At 38.4% G+C, this 24352-nt stretch overlaps 1 protein-coding gene across 1 annotated transcript in view; it reads right to left on the bottom strand.

Annotated features, from left to right (window-relative positions):
* lrp2b (low density lipoprotein receptor-related protein 2b) overlaps positions 1-19154 on the bottom strand; it is a 42363-nt gene extending 23209 nt beyond the window's left edge. Inside the window, exons 1-38 of the mRNA XM_008436736.3 lie at positions 18769-19154; positions 17357-17467; positions 16933-17055; positions 16324-16440; positions 16069-16179; positions 14367-14483; positions 14172-14288; positions 13386-13529; positions 12758-12874; positions 12405-12533; positions 11806-11975; positions 11500-11723; positions 11175-11381; positions 10870-11072; positions 10651-10791; positions 10314-10523; positions 10038-10230; positions 8618-8743; positions 8393-8523; positions 7879-8016; positions 7469-7744; positions 7142-7381; positions 6704-6826; positions 6504-6620; positions 5717-6094; positions 5392-5640; positions 4409-4617; positions 4151-4335; positions 3844-4072; positions 3584-3761; positions 3373-3501; positions 3091-3257; positions 2306-2449; positions 2013-2122; positions 1676-1853; positions 722-935; positions 325-561; positions 37-228 (exon numbers count right to left, since the gene is read on the bottom strand). Coding sequence (XP_008434958.3) covers positions 37-228; positions 325-561; positions 722-935; positions 1676-1853; positions 2013-2122; positions 2306-2449; positions 3091-3257; positions 3373-3501; positions 3584-3761; positions 3844-4072; positions 4151-4335; positions 4409-4617; positions 5392-5640; positions 5717-6094; positions 6504-6620; positions 6704-6826; positions 7142-7381; positions 7469-7744; positions 7879-8016; positions 8393-8523; positions 8618-8743; positions 10038-10230; positions 10314-10523; positions 10651-10791; positions 10870-11072; positions 11175-11381; positions 11500-11723; positions 11806-11975; positions 12405-12533; positions 12758-12874; positions 13386-13529; positions 14172-14288; positions 14367-14483; positions 16069-16179; positions 16324-16440; positions 16933-17055; positions 17357-17467; positions 18769-18835 — 6451 coding nt within the window. The 5' untranslated portion in view covers positions 18836-19154. The remainder of the gene's footprint in view (positions 1-36; positions 229-324; positions 562-721; positions 936-1675; positions 1854-2012; positions 2123-2305; positions 2450-3090; positions 3258-3372; positions 3502-3583; positions 3762-3843; positions 4073-4150; positions 4336-4408; positions 4618-5391; positions 5641-5716; positions 6095-6503; positions 6621-6703; positions 6827-7141; positions 7382-7468; positions 7745-7878; positions 8017-8392; positions 8524-8617; positions 8744-10037; positions 10231-10313; positions 10524-10650; positions 10792-10869; positions 11073-11174; positions 11382-11499; positions 11724-11805; positions 11976-12404; positions 12534-12757; positions 12875-13385; positions 13530-14171; positions 14289-14366; positions 14484-16068; positions 16180-16323; positions 16441-16932; positions 17056-17356; positions 17468-18768) is intronic.
* Between the last annotated feature and the right edge of the window lie 5198 nt (positions 19155-24352).

The following is a 24352-nucleotide window of genomic DNA, read 5'->3' as shown; positions in this document are numbered from 1 at the left end:
TGAGCAATGCAAAACATTTTTCAGGATGAGTCATACCTGCAATCCAGTCCACAGCCAAACCCTGAATGCCTTTTCCTCCAACACCTGAATTGACGATGCGGCTGAAACTTCCTCCATCTGTTTTGGCCCTGAAGATGCCTCTGTATGACGGGTAGTCGCTGTCTTCACTCCAGTAAACAAAACCTGACTCAACGTGGAGGTCCACCTTGTTTTTAGTAGAATAATATGCTGTAAAGAAACCATCAGATCCCACCTGCCGTTAGTGGAAGTTTTCAAAACACACCCGAAAACCAACACGCCAAGAGCAACGTATCATCGACATACATCGACCGACGGGCACCATCGCCTCAGAGTGGTCCGAGCTGTTGATGTGGAAGCCGCGGATGAACTCAGATGTGGAGACGACGGCGAACGATTCGTACTCTTCGCAGCGGGAGCCGTCCTGAGACGGGTTAAATCCGGTGGTGCAGGCGCAGGTCTTCTGGTTCCCAGGTTTGGGGAGACAGAGGTGCGGGCAGCCTCCATTGTTGGTGCTACAGGCATTTGTAGTTCCTGCCGAGTCTGAGGAAAAGGAAGGAAAATTGTTAATACTTTGACTGAAATAAATACAGATGAAAATCAACTTCTGGATGTTAATTTTACAAAATTTTGATCTTCCCCTCTCTGAAAGAAATGAGTTATGAGTCTTTATCAACAGACGTCTGTATAAATATTCACATACTGTCTCGGGCATGGACTTTTACGGCATGCAGGCCAGACAGGCCACTACGCATCACCACCATGTTGGCTCCAGTGTCCTTGTCCACCCTCTCCAGGACCTCATAGTCCAGGTCAGTGTAGTACAGGTGGTTCTGGTAGACCGTAAGGCCCCAAGGTTGAGACAGGCCGCTGACCACTGTGACACGGGTCACTCCATCCATGGTGCCGCATTCGATCTGAGCAGACAAAACAGAGGAGTTACGAAAAAAGCCTCCTAATCCAAAGGTCTGCAACCTTTACAACAGAAAACCTTAGAACAGTGAAATAAAATTCATGTAGAGTCACAAATGTCACATGGCTTTTTGAAAAATTACACCTTTTAAGAAAAATATCCACTTTTAGGAATTTTCCTGTCAAGGACCAGCGTTTTGTTTCTGTTTTTAGGATTTGCCATAAAGATAAACATTAAAGAGGACGGATATGTTATTAAAAAAAGCAAAGACTCCAACCTAATAACAAGGAAAATAGATTTAAAAACATAATGACGGTGCTTTTAGTGTCTCTCCATGTTGAAAATCTTTCAGGAAAAAAAACATAAAAATGTTTAAGAACCTGCATTTGTTTTTGTATTTGCATTTTATAACGTTAACTGGTTCCTTTCAATATTTAGCCAAAGTTATTAAGAAGGTCCAAAGAGCCACTTGTGGCTCCTGAGCTGCAGGTTGTAGACCCCTAGTCTAATCCCTTCTTCCCTCGCTTTCTGACTTTCTTCCAACTGTAACATAAAAGTAAAATGTCTGAATCTAATCAAATATGAAGAAATTGCAAGACTGTCCATCAAAGCTATTAAGCCTGTGGTCTATCTGATTGTTACAAATTCAAAAAAATGCATTGAAGAAGAAGAAGCTGTGTGTTAAAGTGCTAAATTATTGGTAATACTTGATGTGTTGTGCTGGTATATTTTTCTTTTACGTACCACCCCTGACCCTGACACCCCCCAGTACAGTTTCATTGCGGAGATGTCGGCAGCGATGAACCCAATGTTCGCCAGGTTTGTGGTGTAAATATTCTTCAGGTTGCTTCCATCCATATCAGCGCTGCCAACCTTTGGAGGAACACCGTTATCTGACCCTTTGTCTGTCCAAAACAGCTTCCTTGAGAGGGAAACAGATGTGAGAAACAAATGAATCACGTCACACACTACCCTGTAACATTTACAGGAAGTCCAGTCTGCCTGTATAAGAAGCACAGTAAGGCATCTAGCTTCCTGAGGTTGATTTTTCTTTTCCCTCTTTAGTGGACAGATCTATTACCCTCGGACGGGATCTAGTGCAATCCCAAAAGGTTCTCCTGCTGCCTCTGGTTTTCCAGTTGAGCCGATGATGGTTTTCCTGTATTTCTCGTTTCCATCTACACGAATAACCTAAAAACAACAAAATGTATTCCTTTTTTGCACAACTGAAAGCTAAAAACACAACAGTTGTCAGAACAAAACTCTATTTCAGTTTTATTTAGAGTTTTAATTTAATTATCTACGTCAACCAAGACAAGTTCTGGCAATGTGCAGTGAAGAGTATTTAGAAACACAAAAACAAAAAGTCCTCACTTCAATGGTCTGGCTGGTGGGATTAGTGTAATACATTATTCGGCTTATCCAATCAAAGGCCAGACCAGATGGCGCGCCCATGTAAGCAGCTGGAGCAAACTGAGCTCTGTCGCTGCCGTTGGTTTTGATTCGCCAAATTGAACTCTGAAAAACAGAATAAAAAAAGAGATCAGCAAAAATATGTTAGAAATACACTAGTTTAAGCTATGCATTCAATTCAGTTGTAAATAACTGAGCACAGGCATTTACAGTCAGAAGAAAAGGAGAGTTTAAATGACTAATTATATTGGAAAATTTAAGTTTATCTCCTTTTATTCCATAGGATTTAGACGGGAATGCAGCAAACAGGAGCTTATTATCAAGCTGCATCCTTCTGGAGTATGCAGAAAAATATCAGCTTAAAGAAGCAACTGTTGATGTCTGTCAGTCTAAGAAAGGTCTCTCTAAAGAGAAAAATTTGATTCACAAGTGGTAAACCTGTAAAATTGTTGGAAATCTGCTTTGAGCAAATCTGTTTTAGCAGCAAATCTACGACAGAGTGGCAGAAATCAGAGTGTTGCAGTGACTCAGTCAGTCCTACTCTGGGAGTTTTCAAGGGTTGTGCATTTAACTGAAACAATGCTTTTACCATGAGGGCTCAAAATCCCTTCACAATGATGTGAGACAGTGATAAATTCAGACAAAAAATTACCACTGACAGTTCAATAACTGTCAGTGGTTATTGAACTAAAGACGCCATTCGTTCGCCCCGTGTCTTTAAATCTTTGTCTAGTTTATCCACGCACCGTGCCCTGCACCCAGTACACATATTGCTCCTTGTCATCGAAGTCGATGTCTTGTCCCTTGTTGATGCCAGATATGGGGGCCATGGCGTTGTTGGACATGTCAGTGGGGTCCAGAGGGATGCCAAAGATCACAGTGTCCCTCACCACCATCAAGAAGGGAGAGTCGTCTACAGCAAAACAGGAGAAACCATGAGAAAATGTAACATGTTTTTAAATTGTTGAGAAAAATGTGCTGAATATATGATATGTATCATATATTATTACGACTAGTTGGAAACCTGCCTTTGATACAGGTACGCTGGTCTGAGTCCAGCTTCCAGCCAGACTGACAGTGGCAGGTGTAATACCTCGGCCTCAGGGTGGACAGCAGGCACAGCTGTGTGCAAAGGTGCTCTCTGCAAGGGTTGATGGCTAAACACAAAAGTCAGTTACAAACCATTAATTTGATCAAACTTGTGGCTTTATGAATACATACTGTATGTAAAGCACAGACCTGCTGGCTGTTTGACTGGATGGTCCATTACGATACCCATCGGCTGGGAGATATCGTTGAAAAGAATCGTGATGTTTCCACCATGGAACTTGTTCGTGCTCATCACCTTGCTGGTGTAGCGCTCCGACCAGTAGACGCTGTCCTCAAATATAGTCATGCCGTGTGGGTGTTGGAGAACCTGGCACACATTTACCTGGAGTTTAAAAACTTTACAAAGCAAGCAAGTACTTTACTCTTTTCTAACAATAGATTTAACATACCATGTCACTCGCCATGACCTGATGGCGGTTTCTGCCATCATAATCACAGTAGTCGATATATTTTAGGTAAGCGTCTGCAAAGTAGACTCTGTGTGTGGTGTAGTCCAGAGCTAGACCGTTGGGCCAATAGACCTTAGTGCTGACAATCACTTGTCTCATGGCTCCGTCCATGCTGGCTCGCTCAATCCTGGGGTTCTGACCCCAGTCGGACCAGAACATCAAGTAGGTGCTGCAAGAAGCATCGACTTGTTTAGCTGGTGTTGACCGTTTCCAAAAATAAGCTGGTCATGCTTAAATATGAGCTTACTGGTTGCGTGGATCTAAAGCGAGCCCACGGGGGCTGCTTATATTTTTGTTTAGGAGGACCTTCCGATAATGACCGTCCAGAGTTGAAACCTCAATGTTTTCCAGATCAGAGTCGGTCCAGTAAAGATTTCGACCCACCCAGTCCACAGCGATGGTCTCTGGCACCATCAAACCAGTGGAAAACACCTGAACCAGAGAAACATTAACAACCTCGCCCTGCATTCAGAGCATATGTAGCTCATTTTTCTGCTTCACTTACCTGTCGCTTTTCTGTACCGTTCTGAAAGGCACTCCATATCTTTTTCTCTGTCGCATCAGCCCAGTAGATCCTGGACGTCACGTGGTCAAAGTCCACAGATACGATACCTGACCCGGTGACCACTGGACGGATCACTGGTGGCCTCATGATGAGCCTGTTGGCCAGGATTTGGCTACGCTTTGCAACCAAAAGTACAGCAGCATGTGGGTCTAAAGGAAAGGAAATAAAATGTCGTCAATGTTCTGTGTACAAAATCCAAAGCTCCATCTAAAGAGAATTTGATTATTTGTACTAAAACACTTAGATATTTGTTGTTTTGTTTTTAGTCTGTTCAAATAATCAAACTTTGATTATCGGACACTTTAAAAAAAACCCAGAAAGCTTCGCAGAGTTTACAAAATAGATTAAAATAAAATACAAAAATAAAAATCTGACAATTTCTCACTTAGTAAATAATAAAAAGGTCAAAACCCTAAATTATTTAATTGATTAATAAATTAAAACAGTATAGATGAGGAATTGTGAAAACCAATTCAAGTCATGAAAAATCTAATTTAACCTACAGAAACAAATCATTCACCAAATAAAAAATGTTGATAAATTTTTAAATCATTTGTAATAGGTGTAATTGTAAAATATACATGCATTTGGATTTAAATTTAAAATAATTTTGTGTAAAATCAACTCAAATAAAGCTTCTTAAAGTTAAGTAAATATAAATAAATTAGCATACAAGAATAATATATAATGAAAATAAACTAAAAGAATAAATAATTCACAATTAAAGTCCAAATAACTTTTGAAGTTATTTTAAGAAAATGCTTCATTTCCTGTTAAGCAGTGAATTAGCTAACTGTGTTTCAGATAAAAATGCTAATTTATTCATGTCTGTATTTACAGATATGTAGTATATCCTAACATTTCTTTGTCATTACATCATTTTAGTCTTTTTCAGGTTTATTGTGGCTCTGGTTAGTTTTTACCTGTAGCTTTGCATGTGCGTCCGTCGGGCTCTAAGAGGTAACCGACTGAGCAGTGGCACCTGAAGCTTCCTCTCTCGTTGTAGCACTGCTGGCTGCAGAAACCAGGGATCAGGCACTCGTTGATATCGTCACACGTCTTGGAGTCGTTGAGGAGCTGAAACCCAGGTGAGCAGGTACACTGAGCCCCGAATGGTCCCTGGATGCAACCGTCACTGCAGCCTCCGTTGTTCAGAGCGCAGTCGTCTTGGTCTTTAAAGAAGTGTATCAGAATATATCAGTTTCACTGTTCTTGTCTTTAGTGGGGCATATACGGGAAGAAACTCACTGCAGATTGGTGATTCGTCTGCTCCGTTGGGACAGTCTCTTTGCCCGTCGCACACCTTGTCCTGGTCAATGCACACCTGGTCGGTGGGGCACAGCCACTGTCCAGAGGGACAGCTGAAGGGAGGGGTGGGACAATTCTGTTCATCGCTCATGTCCCGACAGTCGTTTTCACCGTCGCACAACCAGCTCGTCGGAATGCACATTTTGTTGGTGCACTGGAAGTAGGTGGAGCTGCAGGTGACGGCCGGGCAGGTGTTGTGCTCGTCGGAGCCGTCCTCGCAGTCCGGATGGCCGTCACACTCCCAATCGTTTGGTATGCAGAAACCGTCGGTCTGGCACTGGAACTCGTCGCTGTGGCAAAGGCCCGGACCTCGAGTGGCTGCAGGTCACAAAGCAGAACTTTAAGAAAAATATAGCTGACCCAATTAATGTACAGGGTCAGTCAGCACCAGGGTGGGCGGTACAGACTGAAAGCTTTTATCACAATATGTTATGGTACTATTGGGAAAACGACAAAGGAAGAATACAAACTATTTATTGCTTCTTTTTTCAGGTAACTGTACGACTGTGACCATCTTTAGGAGTGCAGAAAGTAGTAAAATTAACAATCCAAACCATAAGGGCAGTTTTAAAAGGTTTAAAACATTTGGAATTTATTGTAACAATAAATCTAATTTCTTATCATGAGATAAATGATTCACGATAAATGCCTACCCCTAATTCCTCTAAGAAAAACATATCAAATGTAATGATGAGCACCCTAAATTATGATTATCTGGTGAACATACGGCAGTTTTGTTCATCTGAATGGTCTCTGCAGTCGAACACGCCATCGCAGCGGTAATAGGAGCCGATGCACTGGTCTCCACTGGCGCAGGCAAACTCATAGGACTGACAGGAGAACTCTAGAAGGAGAGAAAACATGGAACATACAGAACAACAAAACTGAAAATCTAAAAAAAATAAAATAAAAATTACAGATGCGTACCACAGTTTTTCTCATCTGATCCATCCAAGCAGTCCTGGTCTCCATCACACACGTAGTAGTCGCTGATACAGCGGTGGTCCGGGCACAGGAAGAAGCCAGGAGGGCATGTGGTGATGGTCGAATCTGGGAATGACACTTTTCCTTTAGCACACTTAAATCATCACGTACGTGAGTGAAGACTGAACAGTCGAGGATAAACGGTAACACTTAAAAATGCCAACTTTGCATTAAATTGTCATTATTTGCAAAATCATTCAAAGTTGGCATTTTTAATGGACTTTCAATGCAACTTTTAGAACAACTTTACATTAAATATTTACCGAATGACACTTCATGACAACAGTCATAAACCTTCATAAAGACTTCTTCATGTTTATGACAGTGTCATGTCAGTCTTATGCACACCCCTTCAAATAAAGTGTTACCGGATAAACTTACTGCAGTTCCGTTCGTCAGAGCCATCGCCGCAGTCATTGTCACCGTCACACAACCAATTCTTGGAGATGCACCTGTTGTTATCACAGGTGAAGTAGGAAGACCCGCAGGTGGTTGGGACACGAGTGGGACAGTTGGCCTCGTCTGAGCCGTCTCCGCAGTCGTCGTGGCCGTCACAGCGCCAGCTGGAGTAAATGCAGTGCTTGTTGTTGCAGGTGAAAGCGTATGGAGAGCAGGTCACTCCTGGTGGGGATGCATGAGGCTTTCAGCTCATTTATTAAAATCACTGTGATTAAATATTACGCACAGCTACTCCACAAACACATTTACCAGTATCAGTGCAGTTGGCCTCATCGGTCTTGTCAACACAATCAAAAATGCCATCGCAGCGGAAAGAGTTGGGCCTGCAGCGTCCTTCGTCGCACTCAAAGGCGTAGTCACCGCAGTCGTCAGGCGGAGGGACGGAGTCGTCCTTGATGCAGTCCTTCTGATTGGCCTGAAGCTTCATGCCGTACGGACAGCCACACACCCGGCTGAAGGAGGGAGTTGGGAAGCAGAAGTGGCTGCAGAGTCCATTGGGCACCGCATTACAGCGAGTGTTGAAGGCTGTAGGAGCAAGGACAAATAGGGAGTCAATGGGTTCTTGTCTCTGGAACCAGTAAATGGATCCACGTTTCAAATCATCAATCATGTCTAAGTGTCTAAACAAGATATTGGTGTCTTGCTTTATGTGAACTTACTGCTGTGGAGGTCAGCTGAATAGGCCTTGATGTTCAAAATGCCGGTGACTCCTTGTCTGATCATTATGCTTCCTCCTGCATCCCTCTTCCTCATCTCAAATATTGCTCTAGTCCTTGTGTCAGATATGTAGAGGTAGTCTACAGGACAGAAAGTATATAAGCATTTTACTTCCGGAATAAAATTATTATTAAAAAAAGAAAATTCAGCAAACAAATCTGAACTGACCATCAAGACCTGCTGCCATATATTTTATCTACTGTAAGTATCAGCTTCATATTTCACCGTATGAAAAGTCCTCGATAGGTAAATTTAGAAGCATTATGTTATGAAAAATTAGACTTGGAAGTGTTTGTTTTTTCTTGAAATTGCTATTTTGTCATTTATCTTAGCACCGTTTTTTTATTTTATTCTCAAAAATGCTAGAAGATGCATGTGACTTTCTAGTACAGAGTTGTGATGGAGAAAAATCTAAAGCAAAATTTGAAATCATGATGCTGCAATTAACAAGATCACCTGAATAAACTGTCAGCGAGTACGGCTGAGTGATCTGGCCGATGCTGGTGAATGTCTGCCTGTTAGACCCTTCGATGCTAATGTGGCCAACCTGATCGAGAAGGGAGTCCACCCAGTACAACCTGTCCATTCTGCAAACACAGAAATCACATCCAATGGTGACGGAAAACACAGCATTTTAAAAGAAATGCACAGATAAACAGCAGGTATCATCGTCATCCTTACACATAATCCAGAGCGAGTCCATATGGCCATCCCAGCGTTGTGTTGACCAGAGGAACAGCGTTGCTGCCGTCAGGGTATGCTTTCATTATCACGGCTGGACGGTTCCAGTCAGACCAGAACAAGTACCTGCGAAGCAATGAAAGACGAAAATGATAAAAAAATAGAAACATTACTGACTTTAATATGCAATAAACTTCAATATGTCCAAAACAGTATCATACAAAGTAAATCATACGCTACTGCATTTTTTCACATTAGAAGCACAAATGGAATTTTGTACAATAGATTATTTATGTGTCATAATTGTGGAGAAAATAAATAGCGGATTTAAAAAAAAAAAAAATTTAAACATCAGCCATACTGAATCCATATTTAATAGAAAAAGCTTTTGCAGCAATTACAACTGTAATTCTTTAAGTTTATGTCAACAGCAGCATCCAGCATTTTCACCAATTCATAGCAAAGTAGCTCAAGCTCATTCAGGATGGGTAGAAATTATCCGTTGCTATGTGCTTCGGGCACATTATGATTTTTGTATATTTTCTCTTTGTTTTCTTATAGACTTTAGTTGAATGACCTTTTGTTAATATATTTTGGAGTTTGGATAATTTGTTATTTTTGGTCATTTGATTACGTTAATTTGTGGCGCTGTTGGTCCGTCTATAAATAGGCTGGGTTTCGGCATGTTGGTGTGCGCACGTCCAGTCTCTGTGAACCGCAGCTCACGTTTCCAGCCTGCCATGTGGTATTTCTGTTAGCCTTTGTTTTGTTTGCTTTTTCATTGGGGCCGGTTGTCCTGGTTTCGATCTTTCCTTTGCATTAGGCTCTTTTTTGCTTTAGTCCGGTACTAGTAGGGGCTTCGACGGCCTTGTATAGGGTTGGCCCCCTGCTGTACCGTTTTGTTCTGTTTGATCGGCTCACCAGGTCCAACTTTCTGTTTATACTTTTGGGGTTTTGTTTTTTCTTTTTTTGGGACACGGGAAACTGAGGACATTTAACGCTTTTTCTTCACAGAAAATCAGAAGCAGCTGAACCAAAAAACACAAAGTTCAAGAGAGTTTAAGAATAAAATATTTTGTTGAACCCTCATTCTTGTCTCGTGTCCTCAAGTATGTTGTGCCCTTGGTGAACATAACATCCGTGAACATCAATTTTCAAGTTTTGCCGCAGATTCTAAATTCTAAATTAGATTTACAGTCTGGACTTTGACTAAACCATGCTTATGAGTTAGGTAAATTTTATTTAGGGGCATCTGGGCAAAGAGAACCGAATAAAGATACACAGCTTAACATAGAAATTTATTTAAGAAAAAAGGAAACAGAACTGTCATCCTTCTTCACAACTATGTACCCCTTTCTGCTGGACAGTCACATAAAATCCCAATAAATTACACGTATTCTTCATTATTTGAAGCACTCACCCTGCACTTGGATGAATCGCAATACCCTTCGGGTATCTGAGCCCAGTAACAATGTTTTTCTTGGACTTGTCTGTGACTTTGAAGGCCACCACTGCCCTGTACGTTGATGTGGTCCAGAACAAAACCTTGGAGGTCCAGTCGTAAGCCATCGCATCAACGGTTCCCACATTCTTCCCAGTCAAAATCTGCTGAGCTGATGGGGTTCAAACAACAACAGAGTAAGAAGTGAACCCAAAATTACTAGCAATATCCACAAAACACGCCACGTGTACGAACCAGTCCCATTGAGGTTGGATCTGTAAATGAGTCCTTTGGACCTGTCGTTGTAAAACACAGCCTCTTCTTTCCCATCAAATTCCACAGCGGAGCCAGAAAAAGAGGATCCGAGTCCATTCAGGGGAAGAGTGACATCCTCCTGGAGAGATAAGTTCAGAGGGATTCCCCGGATGGCCAGAGAGGAGGCCACCAACAAGTAGTCCTTAATCTCTGTGGAAGGAGAAAGACTGCGGTCACAAATTCAATTCAATGTTTAAAGTAATTACAATTTATCCAACAGTTTCATCATTAAATAAGCAGAACCTGGATCACAACCAGAAGGAAAAGGGAAACTCACTAAAGCAGCTATGACGGTCGGATCCAAGATCGTAACCATAGCGACATTTACAGCGGAAGCCCAAACCATCGTTGTCTGAGCGGTGGCTTAAAACACAAATATGCTGACAGCCGCCATTGTGTCTGCCACACGGGTTCATCACTGCAACAAGAAACGGATGGGATTACCTCTCATGATCAGACTGGCTCGTTGTTCCAAGACGGATTAGAGCACTCCTACCAAAAGGCTGAACGAGAGAGTGAGAGACGACGACGTGTCCTGGTCGGTTGGCCGTGCGATAGAGGAGAGTGGGATTGCTGCCGTTGAAGCGATTGGTTCTGATCACCCCCATCTTGGTCCAGTCAGTGAAGAAGACATGGTTTTCAAACACAGCCATCCCGAAAGGATGTGGCGACTGCGTTGCACCATTGAGGACTGTTTTCCTGGAAAAAACAAAAAACAACAACAACAAAAAACAGCCACACTTCAGACTTTACATCGAGAGAAACGCAACACATAGCAAGAAAAGCAGAAAAACCACAAACCTGTCCAAACCGCTGTATGTGACCGTCTCCACCGTGTCAAAATGGCTGTCGGACCAGTAGACCCTCTTTGTTACGATGTCCAGGGTGATCGCAGTGGGTGTGCCGAGTCTGCTTTTGATGATCTCCACTCGGTTGCTGCCGTCCATGAAGGCCCGCTCCAGCTTTACATTCTCCTGGTTCACACCCATGTCTGAGAAAAACATGTAGCTGCAAACAGGAAGCAAACATTGAAGGGAAATGTGCAACAACAAACACATCCAGGTGTCTCACAGATGTCAAGAAAATATGCGATTTGATTGAAAGGATGTAGTTCAATTGGACTCACCCCACGGTAGGATCCAGGGCGAGGCCATGAGGAGTTTCTAAGTTTTCAGCCACCAGCGTGACTCGATTCCCTCCATCATAGTCGCACATATCAATTCGGTCCAGAGTTGCGTCCAAAACATAAAGTTTAAAGTTGATCCAATCCACTGCAAGATTTTGGACATTTGGGACTGCAGTGGTCAGAATTTCTTTGATGTTTTCCCCATTAAAGCTGGAAGAATAAACCTGGAAACGATATTTAAGGAGTTGGTTTTAAGGAGCTCCTGATGTTTGGAGGAAAAACAAGCAGACAGTGAACCAGACAGACCTTTTTCGTATTTGTATCGCTCCAGAAGACGACATTGCTCCGAATGTTGTAGGCCACCCCAACAGCGTAACCTCTGCCCTGGGCCGGCACCAGAGTTCTGACAAAGCGCCCGTGAATATCAGCCATCATCACGTCACCCCCATTTGTAAAAATGAGCTGTGGCAGCCCACCTAAAAAATAAAAAAGATAACAATAAAGTTGGGAAAGAAATTGTGAGATATGGAACATTCTACTGTACTAAATTTATCTTTTAAAAATGATTTTGACACACTTTTTTGCAAAGATATGTAAAAGACATTTTATTTCAAAGGCATGCCAGGAAAACCCATTTTCTATCCAAACTGAACAGTTCAGAGTAGAAACTCTACTGGCACATTGACTTATAATATTTGCTTGGGTCAAATTGGGAAGAAACATCTTTTTGACACAAACATCTTGCATGAAACTAAAGATGAAAAACTGTCAAAATTACCTCGTGCTCATTTTTAAAGTGGCAGTGTTATGCAAAATCTAATATTCTGAACTTTCATTTTCAAGTTAAACCACCTTCAAACGTTTTACAGTGTGTAGAGTGAGATCTAAACATGATGTTTGGGTACCTGATGCATTGGCTTTGCAGACGTGTCCCTGCTCCAAGAAGTATCCATCTGCACAGCTGCAGTGATGCGTCCCAGGTCGATCCTCACAGAGTTGATCACAGATACCCCAGATCTCACAGTCATTATAGTCTGTGCAGCAGATCAAACAGTCACGTTTTATGCGTAAAGGGCGAACAGCAAAGATCTATAACCAGACAGCTGTGAAATTAAGGCTGTAAATTTAGCTCTTCCATACTGACTCGTAATCAAGAACTAAAAAAACACACTAAAAGTGTTTTATTGCAGATTTCCAGAATGTTTTTGACAGTAGTGAGGAATTCACACATGCATAAAAACAACAACATGTGACTCACCTACACAGGAGCGGCTGTCGTTAGCTACTATAAATCCATCAGGGCAATAACACGTGCCACCCTGGGGAGAAGGGTGGCAGAGATACTCGCAACTCAAGGCAGAGCACCGGTCCAGACCTGTGAATAAAATCCAAATCACGTTTATTGGGTCTTTTTACAAGCTTGTTATCATCAAGGAAGAAGGCAATAGAGAACATTATCACAAGAGCATCAACGTGACCAGAATCATTGCTGTGATTTAGTGAGCATGACAAACCAACAAAGGTTAATCTTAAACCGGGCGTGTGTGAAAGCAGATAGTAGTTATGATGACAATATGATCTTAAAAAGTGATAATCTGGAAGTTCAATGCACCACGTTTAAAACCTTAGCACCTTGGTTTACAGTAAAAAGCATTCTCATTTAGACCTGGATCCCTACAGTTTATGGATGAATGGATCATTTTTAGAGAATAGTTTTGGGAATGAAGTCTGGAAATACTGCTTTTGGTAAAATCCCTTAAGTTTCCCCATACTAATCAACATCTGAAATATACTTAATACTTCCTTACATCAAGTTGAATTATCCTCCAAACTGTATCAGCGCTGATTTTTCCCCCTTTTTTAAAAATCTCCATCCAAAAACTTACCACATGTTTGCTGTGCCGTGGTGTTGGTCTCATCTGTTCCTCCAGGACAATCAGGTTTGCCGTCACACACTTTACCCACTGGGATGCATGCAGTTGAGCCTGGGCAACCCCACTCACCAGGGTAACAGTCCCGAGAGTCACTATCTGAAAGTCACAGAAAAAAAAAATATTTAAAAAGTGTCCATTTTAGGGAACATTTCAACAAACCAAATCTTATTAAGGCTGTTTTCAAGTTAATATCATGCATTATTATGTGATAAGAACTAATAATACTCTCAATGTCACACCATCTTATAGTAAAATCAGTTGTTCTGCTATAACACCCTGAGTTGTTATATTTCAAAATGCCTAAATGAGAAAATTTACATTAAATGGAGATCTATAACAGTCAAATTAACAGTTGAAATTCTCACAATGCTTAAAATGGTCAAATTTGACCTGTGTTATTTAATAATAACTATATATAAAAATGTTTATTTTTTGAAAACTCAAAAGAGAGAGATATTAAGGTTTTTGCACCTTCAAAACTGCATCACCTACTGTAAATTGATTTTAACGCAAAAAATACATTGATATAAAGGCAATAAATGCTTCACAAATCACAATGTGTTTTATCAAATATATAGTAAGCAAAATTACCAATTTCAACCATAACCATTCTTAGATTTCAAACAGGAGTAGATCAAATTTATTTCAGAACTGTTAAATTTAGTGAAAGAATACTCTCTTCACAGAGCTTTAGGTAGAATGATAGAAAGGTCAAATGGAAGTCCACATGAATCTCACCACATCCACTTTCATCACTGAAGTCTCCACAGTCGTTGAACTTGTCACACACCCACTTCTGAGGAATACAACGGCCACTGGAACAAGTGAACTGGTTGCCACTGCAGGTTGGATATTCTGCAAGGCGAAGATGTTTAATGGGAGTGAGTAGGCAGATTGCACACTTGTTGCCACTTCTTTAGAAATGTAAGTTACCACAGTCTTGCTCATCACTGTTATCCCCACAGTCGTCCCAGTGGTCGCACACAAACGTATGTGGCACACAGAAGCCATTCGCACACTCGAACTGGTGGATGGGACAGTGGTGAGTGGCTGGAAAATAAAATAAAAACGGTATTATAGTAAGATATTAAACCAGAATGCCACTTCATAAACAAAGAATAAATGCTGCCAGTGTTTGTTACATATTGTAAGGGATAATTTGTAAGAAATTCAAGAAAAAATGTAGAATTTTATACATCAGACCAATAAAATCACATTTTTAATACAGAAACGTGAGTTTAAAATATGTTTAATTACCTCCTAAAAGGTTATAATTTTCAAAAGGTACTTTCATTCTGCAATCAGAGCTTCATCTAACTGCATATTATTTACAATATCACATCATTAATAGCTTAAATAGTAGTTGATTAGTTAACACTTTCAATATTCATCACCCCTTATTTTTACTTTAATATTTAGACAATAATAAACATCTAAAATATCAAGATTAGTTGGTCTTACATCCACTTTAGATAATTAATTTTGACCAAACGAAATAGCTGAATCAGTACTGCATTGATACAGTATATATATATATATATATATATATATATATATATATATATATATATATATATATATATATATATATATATATATATATTTATTTTTTTTTTTTTTTTTTTACAAATATACTTACTATAACTGAATTAAATGTTACAGTTTATGAGATAAATTGGACTAAGTTCAAATATATTTTAAGCATGATAGGTTTTCTATTGATTTAGTTATATTATTCTAATGTGCAGATATTCAATTGGTCTCAATGATCATAAATAATTTCAAAGTTAAAGAAACCCTAAAAGCGTTTTACTGTTATTACGTCATGTTCTTGTATCTATATTTTGAAATGTATGTCAGCAAAAATAAACAGTAGACAGAAGGAGTTGGTTACCTTACTTTTACAAGAAAATAAAATTTTAAAAAATCCTGCGTCGTCATCAACCGAAGCTAAACCAAGATGGCGCCCGTAGTATCAGGCTCCTTTTTATTTTAAAAACAGAAATGCTAAGTATGCGTTTAAGTCAAGCGTTTCTTTGGTTTAAATGCACAATTATTTCTGAAAAAAAAAGTTTCACAGTATTTTTTTTTTTGTTGTTGTTCAATATTAGACGTTTGAAGAGAAAATATTGACTCAGGGACTTTGAAAATCCAACATTCGGCGGGACAACCGGCTTCCTAAAATGGTCATCCGGCCCGTATTCCATCCTGCAGTAGTATGAACCAAGCCAAATTCACACAGACAGGACCAAATAACTTATTGTCTTAATTTCCCCAAACATAAGGCACCCTGATATTTTTGTCTGTTCCCTAAATATATTTTGAGGTCATGTGGCATTTAAGTGTTCACGCCTCGTTTGAAGGCTAATAGATTTCCGCGATTCAATTAGCGAATTTGGGAACTTTGCTGCATGCCCGCCGCCCCATTTTCTCTTTGCCCATTTTCTGTTTAAATACTGCAAGTAAAGAGCAGGAGTTCCACAAAAAATGAACTATTCCAGACACTTGTCTTTATTCTCAGAGATAGCACAGGGCATAGGTACGGTGGCCCTGAAGGGCAAACCGCATCCACGTTGTGGCAAGCCTAATTTCAATTCCATTAAAATGTGTTGGATGCTAATCGCTGTCTACTGACTGCAGTTGGCCTCATCAGATCCGTCTCTGCAGTCCTGAAGCCCATTGCAGTGCTGAGAGTGATTGTAACAGGCTCCGTTTGCACATGTCTTCTGGGTGCATTGAGGATAATCTGTAAACAAAAGGTAAGGTGCTTAAGTCTATGCAAATATTAGAAATTAACTAAGTTTGAGACAACACTGGAGACCATCTGACAGCAGAAAAATGCAACTACAAGCCCGACAGGATCAGCCGCCATTAAATACAAAAGTCTTACTGCAGTTTCTCTCATCAGAGTTGTCCACACAGTCCGTCACTCGGTCACATTTGTATTTGCTGGGGATGCACTGGCCCTCCTGGCAGGTGAACTGGTCTGGCCTGCAGGTGCGTCCGTCTGAAACAGAACTAGGTCAGGGGCTTTCTTTGCATTTGTGTTATTACAACTAGACGCATACTTCAAAATCAAGTTTTTATAAAACAAAAAGGATGATTTGGAGGTCATTCCTCAGCTCAATTTAAACGTTATTGGAGTTATTTGCAATAACGCAATGATAAATAGAAATATACACACACAGCTAGTGTCTCCTAAGACTTATGATAAATATAATTGCCTTATTTGTCTATGTTCTTTATGGACAGAGATATAAGCTGTGGCTTTGTGTTCACTTTATTGTAACTTCCTGTGCAAGAAAATGTACAGTGAGATAGGGTGCCATCTAGTGGTTTTAGTTTGTATCACTGCGAACTGTTTTTGTTTAATGTAGCAGGTTGACGTGATATTACATGTAATTTCAGGCAGTTTTATTACCCATCATCACCCTGAGAAACGGGAGCACAACCTCAAATTTCTCTTTTTGAAATTAAAGATTAAGCTTGTAGTCTGTACCACAGGTTCTTTCTTCATCGGATCCGTCGACGCAGTCCTCCTCCCCATCACAGACAAATCCCAGTGAGATGCATTCGCCACTTGTCACACACTTAAATTCCTGCGAGCTGCATGATGGAGGTGCTGCAGCAGGGAAACAAAACAGGTGAACTGGTTTTCAGGCTTTCCTCGCTGACTTATTTTGCTGCTTGTCTGTTTTTGTGCTCGTCTTCTCTGTCCTTGTAGATTGTCAGTCATCCAGGTTTCGGGAATCCCAAATGCTTAAATGGAAGGTAATTGAACTTCTTTCATAGAAAATTAAGGCCAAGAAAAGAAGTCCACGTACCTTCTATTTACACACTCGGAACGCTCTTCTGTGGTGTTAAGAAATAACCACGATTCATTCACAGTTTGTGATAAATTTGAAATCAAATGCCGCACTTACGGCAGTTCAGCTCATCAGAGTCGTCTGTGCAGTCCTTAGTTCCATCACACCTCCAGTCTTTGTTGATGCATTGTCCATTTCTGCATTGAAACTCATTACTGGCACAACTTCCTGCAGAAGACACAAAAGCACATCACATAAAGTACAACATAAATTAGCAATGCTTCAGTGAACAAAAAAGGTACAAATTGGCACTGTGTAATATCAAGATTTATCACAAACTTTACTTTTTTCTACTGATCAGAGTATCTGGAGACGTGCAATTAGCAAAATGTAGCCTACTGAGTCCGTGAGGCTTAAATAGGGAGAGAAAACAGGAATATTTCTTCTTAGTCTCTCTTCAAAAGGGGAAAGACAAGAGAAAATGCAATTTGAAGTCAGGCAGATGCATCCTGATCTTCATAAATCAGATAAAACTACTATCAAAAAAATGTATCTGAGAAGTTGAAAGGCTTCAAGAGTTTTAAATTAGTAGAAAATGACTCACAAAAATACCACCTTAAAAAATAAAGTAATAATTTCCTTTGCTCATCTGTTTAGATGAACTCTGACGTTGGTCGACTTTACATTGACACAGCGAAAAGTCTTGTTTTATTTTTATGACATTTTATTCAAATTCTTTAAGTCAGAGTCACTTTAGTTCGAATAAAAATGTATTTTATTGTTTCTTTTACAAATGAATTACCATGTTTATGGCTGTGTGCAGCATCTGAACCTGAAAACATGTGATCCGGCCTTAAAAGAAAAGTTAATTCTTCACCACAAAAGACAAGTCCAACTCGTGATCTTTTTTACGCTTTGCTGTCAATTTCAAATTTGTTATTACTGTGACATTTGCAGAATCATATTTTATCTTGTGTTTGTGGTTTTTGTATCACGTCAGGATTTATGCCCACATTCATATTTCTAAGATTACACGAATATTCTGTGGATAAAAGTTGGCAGGGAGAGAATTAAAACAGGTTTATATAACTCTGAATCAGGCTTCAAATCTAAAAAAATTGGAACTTTTACTTTTTATTTTTTAATGAAACATAGCATAAATTACCATAATTTAGAGTTAGATTGACAGAATTGTATTATTAGAAATTTATGGCACTGATTGGATCCTTTGACTTGGAAAGTGAGGTACATGTTGAAATTCGTAAATAATTCTTTTGAAATATATATATATATAATTCTTATATTATATTATATTATATATATATATATATATCTGTTGAGGTTTAGAAATGAGATACTATAAATAAGACACAGTTTCTGAGTTTATAGTTTAGTTATTGGGCTACTTCAAAAAGATTCCAGACATATTTGTATGGTAAATATTTGCGTAAACTGATTTCTTTTATTGAAAATGACCAAAAGTTGAAGTTTAAACTATAACTTGAACTTTAAATGAAAAATGTTCTTACCTTGAACAAGGTGAATTCCTTGGGACAGCAGTAACAGAGACAGAAGATGAAGACCCTTTAGGGCCATTGTTAAAGGTTCAGTTTTCCTCCTGTGTTTCACTGCGAAGGTGTTAGTTCAGTCCGGTGTGTGAACTCATGCTCAGTCTGCAACCATGACTCTCTGAAGCCAAATGATCCCAAGTGTGGTAATGACTCTGAGATTGAGATGTAAAACCCCGAGCAGGCAGCACATCAGTAATGTGACAACGGAGTAAAACTGGTTTTTATGGCTCGTTATACTTTGCATTAACTTCATCTAAGATTAACTTTTACCTGTTGATATTTTGTCTACCTCAGCAAAAAAGGGCAAGCACTCATTTTTTAGTAACTTTGTGACAGGAAGTTCACAGCCAAGGATTTCAAACAGATTTTAAGCATTTTCTAGTGGAACCAGTCACATTTCAAAACATTTATGTTATTGAAGTTAATTGTTTTCTCATCAGTTTAGCTTCATGCAGAAATTAATGGCTCAATTGGTTCAATGTTTATGAGAGTGTTATCATTTTTCATAATTATTTAAAACAATCTTAAATAAATCCTAAAAGTATGTAAAAAAAAAAAAAAACAAACAGTAAAGGTATTAAATTATCACAAAAATGCAGAAATGTTTATTATTTGCCTCCAAAGATTTAAAGAAACAGTTTCAAGCTGAGTGAAAATGAAAACAAGGATTTATTAAGCTTAATATGTAATGGGTGAATTACAAAATGCCTCCCAATCGTGAATTGATTGTTACAGTGCAACCATGAACCTGGTTCTCGTTTGTTCTGTTTTGAACGCCAAAGTTCGGTACCGTGCTGTAGGTTTTCCCATCATTTCTGTATTTAAAATGTTTTCAGAACACAAATGTCATGCGGAAAAGTCACAATGCACCAAAAAAATACAAAAGTATCTAAACAAAGGCAATTCAGTGATGTGAAAAAGTATTTTGAAATATGTTTCTAACATCATTGCAGAGGAACATTGACCTTCTCTTCTTGCCAGAATTGCCAAGAATTTTCCTGCATTATTTCCTTGTTGGCAGCAAAGTCCATGTTACCATCAGTTCCAGGTTGTTCTAATTCTGAAACGCTTTGTTAGTTTTATGCCAAAGATTAGAAGATCATCAAGATGCTTTCCTGCAAACATCAGACCTTTAGGTTTTTTTAGTAAGTGGTGTTTTCACCTTGGAGCTTTCTCATAAAAGCCATTTTTGTCCAGAGTCTTTCTAAATGCAGAATTGTGAAAACGACTTTAACTGAGGAAACTGTTAACTGTTTTCTAAATTTGCTTATCCAAGTTTCTTTGGAAGATAACACTGGATTTTGGCGTGATGAGTTTGCTGTCTTTGTTTTCTGAGATCAGCAGAAATGTCCCTTCAGCAGCATGTCATGTTGAACAGTATCTGTTTGGAAACACCATGTCAGATCCCTCCTGCCAGTCAGGAGCAATTTACAGCTGGTGTTCCACACATGCATGCACAATTATATTTCCGCATTGTTTATGCAGAGTTTCATTCTTTTCCAGGTAAGGACCAGGAAGTTCCGCCAAGATGCAACGTGCAGCAGTTTTATGTAACATTAATCCCATATTATTGGAAAATTATCATCCTTACACTCAGTAAAAAACTGACAATAAGCAGCTTTTGCTGACTTCCTTTATTGGACTTTTATGGTGGGCTACCATGTCACTAAAGTTCTTATCAGCTGGTTTATGGCTTTTCAGTAGGAACAAGAAGCAAAGTTATTTCAGTGTCTAAATGACTCAGGGAAAAAAAACTAGAGACTCAACAGCATGCAGCTTCTGAGACCGGTAAATTAGAAATTCAACTCACCAAAATGTAAAACTCTAAAACACATTAAATAAATTCATTTGTTCTTTAATAATTTCTTATTAAAGTCTTTTGTGTTCTTCTAAACGATATGCTGGGAGAGAAGATTATGTTTATCCAAAGGCTGTGCACCCTGACACTAAACTTCTTAACACTTGCTTATAAGAATGAAGTAAAACGTTGTTGCCCTCCAGTGGCAGTTTTTTAAAAAAAGGAATGCAAACTGAAAGCATTTCAGTCATAAAGCGTTTGAAAATGACATTAGTTTATCCTGGAATTGGATTGAAAAACAGTTCCCCCCCTCAAAAAGAAAAATTTAATAATTTTGAGCTTTATAGAAATTATTTGAAATGTTCTAAATTCGGGTTGGAATGATTGTGGTTCAAACAAACTGAAATTATTCTTAAAAATGATAAATTTAGGATGATAATATAAGTCTCTTTCATCAAATTTCCACTCAGCCACATATTTTGCACCACAAATCAACAAGTTTCCAAAAATAATTCTGGCAATTCTTCTTGGCTGAAATTATAATGTTAATTTGAATTAATTGTCTTTCATACAGCAGCTTTTGGGCACACTTAATAAAGAGTTTCAGATATGTTTAGTCCAGACCGTTCAAAACGTCAATCTAAATGCTTATTTTCAGGATCTTTCATTTCCCAAACTGTTGATGTGTTTTGAGTTTTTATTTTCTTACAAAACATCCAACTTTCAACTGCCTGACCTAAATTAACTGACACATCGGATCAAACAAACACACTTGGAGCAGATTGAAACTGAAATGGATTATATTTAAATGTTAAGTCAGTGCCAGTAAAGCAGTTAGTTTAGAATGATCTTTAATTAAGCCATGAAGAGTGTTTCCAGACAGGAAAGAGTGATACGCTGCCAAAAAAGACACTTTAATAAAAAAAAACAGGGGGATGAGTAAAGACAACACGCCTTCTTGAATTCCAGCTGTGTCTGTAATACTTTTTCTCGCCAGTAGAGGGCGCTCTGCACCTTATATTCTGCTCCTGTCTTAATCGCCCGGCTCTACGGAAGAGGATTAGGGCCACTCGGGAAAAAAAAAAAACATAAAACAGTTCTGACTTTAAACTCAGAATTCTGAAGAAAAAAAGTCAGAATTTTTACTTTAATCTCAGAAGTCAGAATTCTGAGATTAAAGTCAGATTTCTGACTAACAATAAAGGTTGATATGATATTATTTTTGGACAATAATATATTAGTCATCTGTAACAGGCAATTAATTAATATAAAAAGATACTTTTATTACACATACACAACCTTCAGAAAGACACTTTATTTTGTCAACTGATGCATTTTCTTTCTTGAATTTCGCCATGCTTTTGATTATGGTTTATAAGTTTTATTTTTAATGACTAAATATACATAAAAGAGGCAGTGATTGTAAGCTTGTAGTTCCACTAAAATAACGGTAGGTGTCAGAAAAATGTTGGAATTCTGGGTTTAGGAGTTCACCACGAATTCAAATCTCACTCTGTACGCCAAAAATAGATTTTCAAAACATCAGCTTAATGAATGATATTTATAGATCTAGATTTTTAAATTGCTTCTGTGTTGAGAGCTGGGTGATTCATAAATATCAAGAGAGACAGTGCAGAAGGAAAAACATGGCAATGACCAGGGGTATAACTAAATTCATGTGACATTATTAATTTAAAGCAACCTATATAGACAAAAATGTTAATATGTGGGAGTCTGCTCCAGTTATTGAGAGAGACGCGCTGCAAGGATTACATCTGTATAGGATAATCCAGTTTGAGTGTAAAGAGTCTCAGTTTGGCGTTTTTAAACTAGAACAAATTAAGGATGTTCGAAAGATTTGGTGGAATTTCCCTTTAGCCATTTCCTGTGTCAGACAACGATCAAAAGTCAACTTCATTATTTCCTATGTAGGTTAGCAAATAAATCAAGCTTATTTCCACGTTAACATGTGGGGAAGTTGTAAAAACAATAAACAACTGACAAGGAGTGTAACATTTCTTCCTCTTGTTTTATTAACATCTTTCTGTGACCTATAAAGTCAAAGGCGGAGATATTCGTGAGAAAAGAAGTGAAACAGCATGAAAAACAAATCTGTCCTCTTAAAGTCAAAGGTGGCCTATTTTTAATAATTATATCGTCTTTTTGGATTTGGCTGTACACCATCCTCAAAACTCTTTGCAACTTCAAGGGAAGTCACTGAGGGATAAATATTTGCATGACAAGCTTTAGTATAAAGATATTTATTCTGCACAGGAACATGTTTAGAAAGCACTTTATTTAAATTTTCAAAAATATAGAGAAATTTACCATTTAGTAAAGAGCTACTGGGCATAAAACATGACAGGACAATTTAAATTAATTTTTTTATGTAACTTCATTCTTTTTACATCTCTGTGTGAATCTACATGCCTCAATTGCCTGCCACTTTGCTGATGTCACACCAGAATTGACTTGTGAATATTTCTGTTCTATTTTACACCAACTGGTCCCAATTATATCTGGATCTGGAAGTAAAACCCTACCTTACTTTCTCCTTCACCTGCCTCAGTTATAAGTCTTTAAAAAACATAACTGTTTCTGATTTAATGTAACATTTTTTAAACCACATGAGGTCAAATTTACAAATAATAAAACTGTATTCATTTTTATATAGAAAATGTACCAAAATAGTGATGAAATGTTTACCGTTTTATGCCTATTTTTTATTTCCATACACTTTGATATGAATATAAAGAACTTGGCGTGTTGCATGACCCAAATGGAAACTCTGGATTGATTTAAGATTTTTTTTAATATCACAACAAACTTCCTTTTTACATATTTCATTTTGTTGATAGTATTTTGACCCATATCCTTAATCTGTGACACTTCCTGAAATATATGGCAGATACAGTTTATGATTTCAGATGGGTATATCAAACCATCCCCCCAACAAACAAACAAACCATGCTCTCTTTTTTTGGTAACCGATTTAGTGCTTAGCAACGCACGAGGAAGAGACGTTACGGTTTATAAGTTCCCCTTCAGGATTGATTTCACATTCATCTTACATTTTCAGGCTCTCGGGTGTCATACACACATAGTTCACACTGCTTTCAGTCTTTTTGTGGGATTTTGTCCTTCCATTTATTTAATTTTCTTTTTGCAATGGCTAATACATTCATCGTTACTGTCATCCTTTTGATTTCTGTTGTTTCTAGGGGTAAGTGGCTACATTTTCAGATATTATCTTTAACTTGTTTAAAAGTTGTTGAGTAGGAACAGATTATTTGTGTACTAGTTAGATGCAGTCTACAAAGAATTACAAGTAAGGCAGGTGAATATTTTAACAGATTATAACTATTAGAAAATATTTATTTCCTTTTATATGTCTTGTAACTGAAATTAGCCCTTAGGACATAAAAGAAACAACCATGATATATTATTTTTAAATGAGCGCATCAAGCTGCAAGAAATTAAAAATCCAGACAACCTTTACTTCAAACATCAAAAACAAATACAAAAAATTAGTTTTTTATTGCTTCTAGTCTGGCATTTATCGGTTTAATGCACAAGCAAGTACATTTGTTTGCGAACACAGCTAATGTCTACAGACTGAAATACAGAAACACAAATGAAAAGAAATACATTATACCATTTTTCTTAAAAAAATAAAAAAAGGTTTACTCTTTAAAAATGACATGCATTTACTGGTGCTGTTATTGTTACCACTGCAGTAACTCC

Source organism: Poecilia reticulata, chromosome 19 (assembly GCF_904066995.2).
Source record: "Poecilia reticulata chromosome 19, P_reticulata-male-v2, whole genome shotgun sequence".
NCBI classification, from domain to species: Eukaryota; Metazoa; Chordata; class Actinopteri; order Cyprinodontiformes; family Poeciliidae; genus Poecilia; species Poecilia reticulata.
The sequence above is the reverse complement of the archived record's forward strand: the minus strand, read 5'-3'. Positions and strand labels throughout refer to the sequence as shown.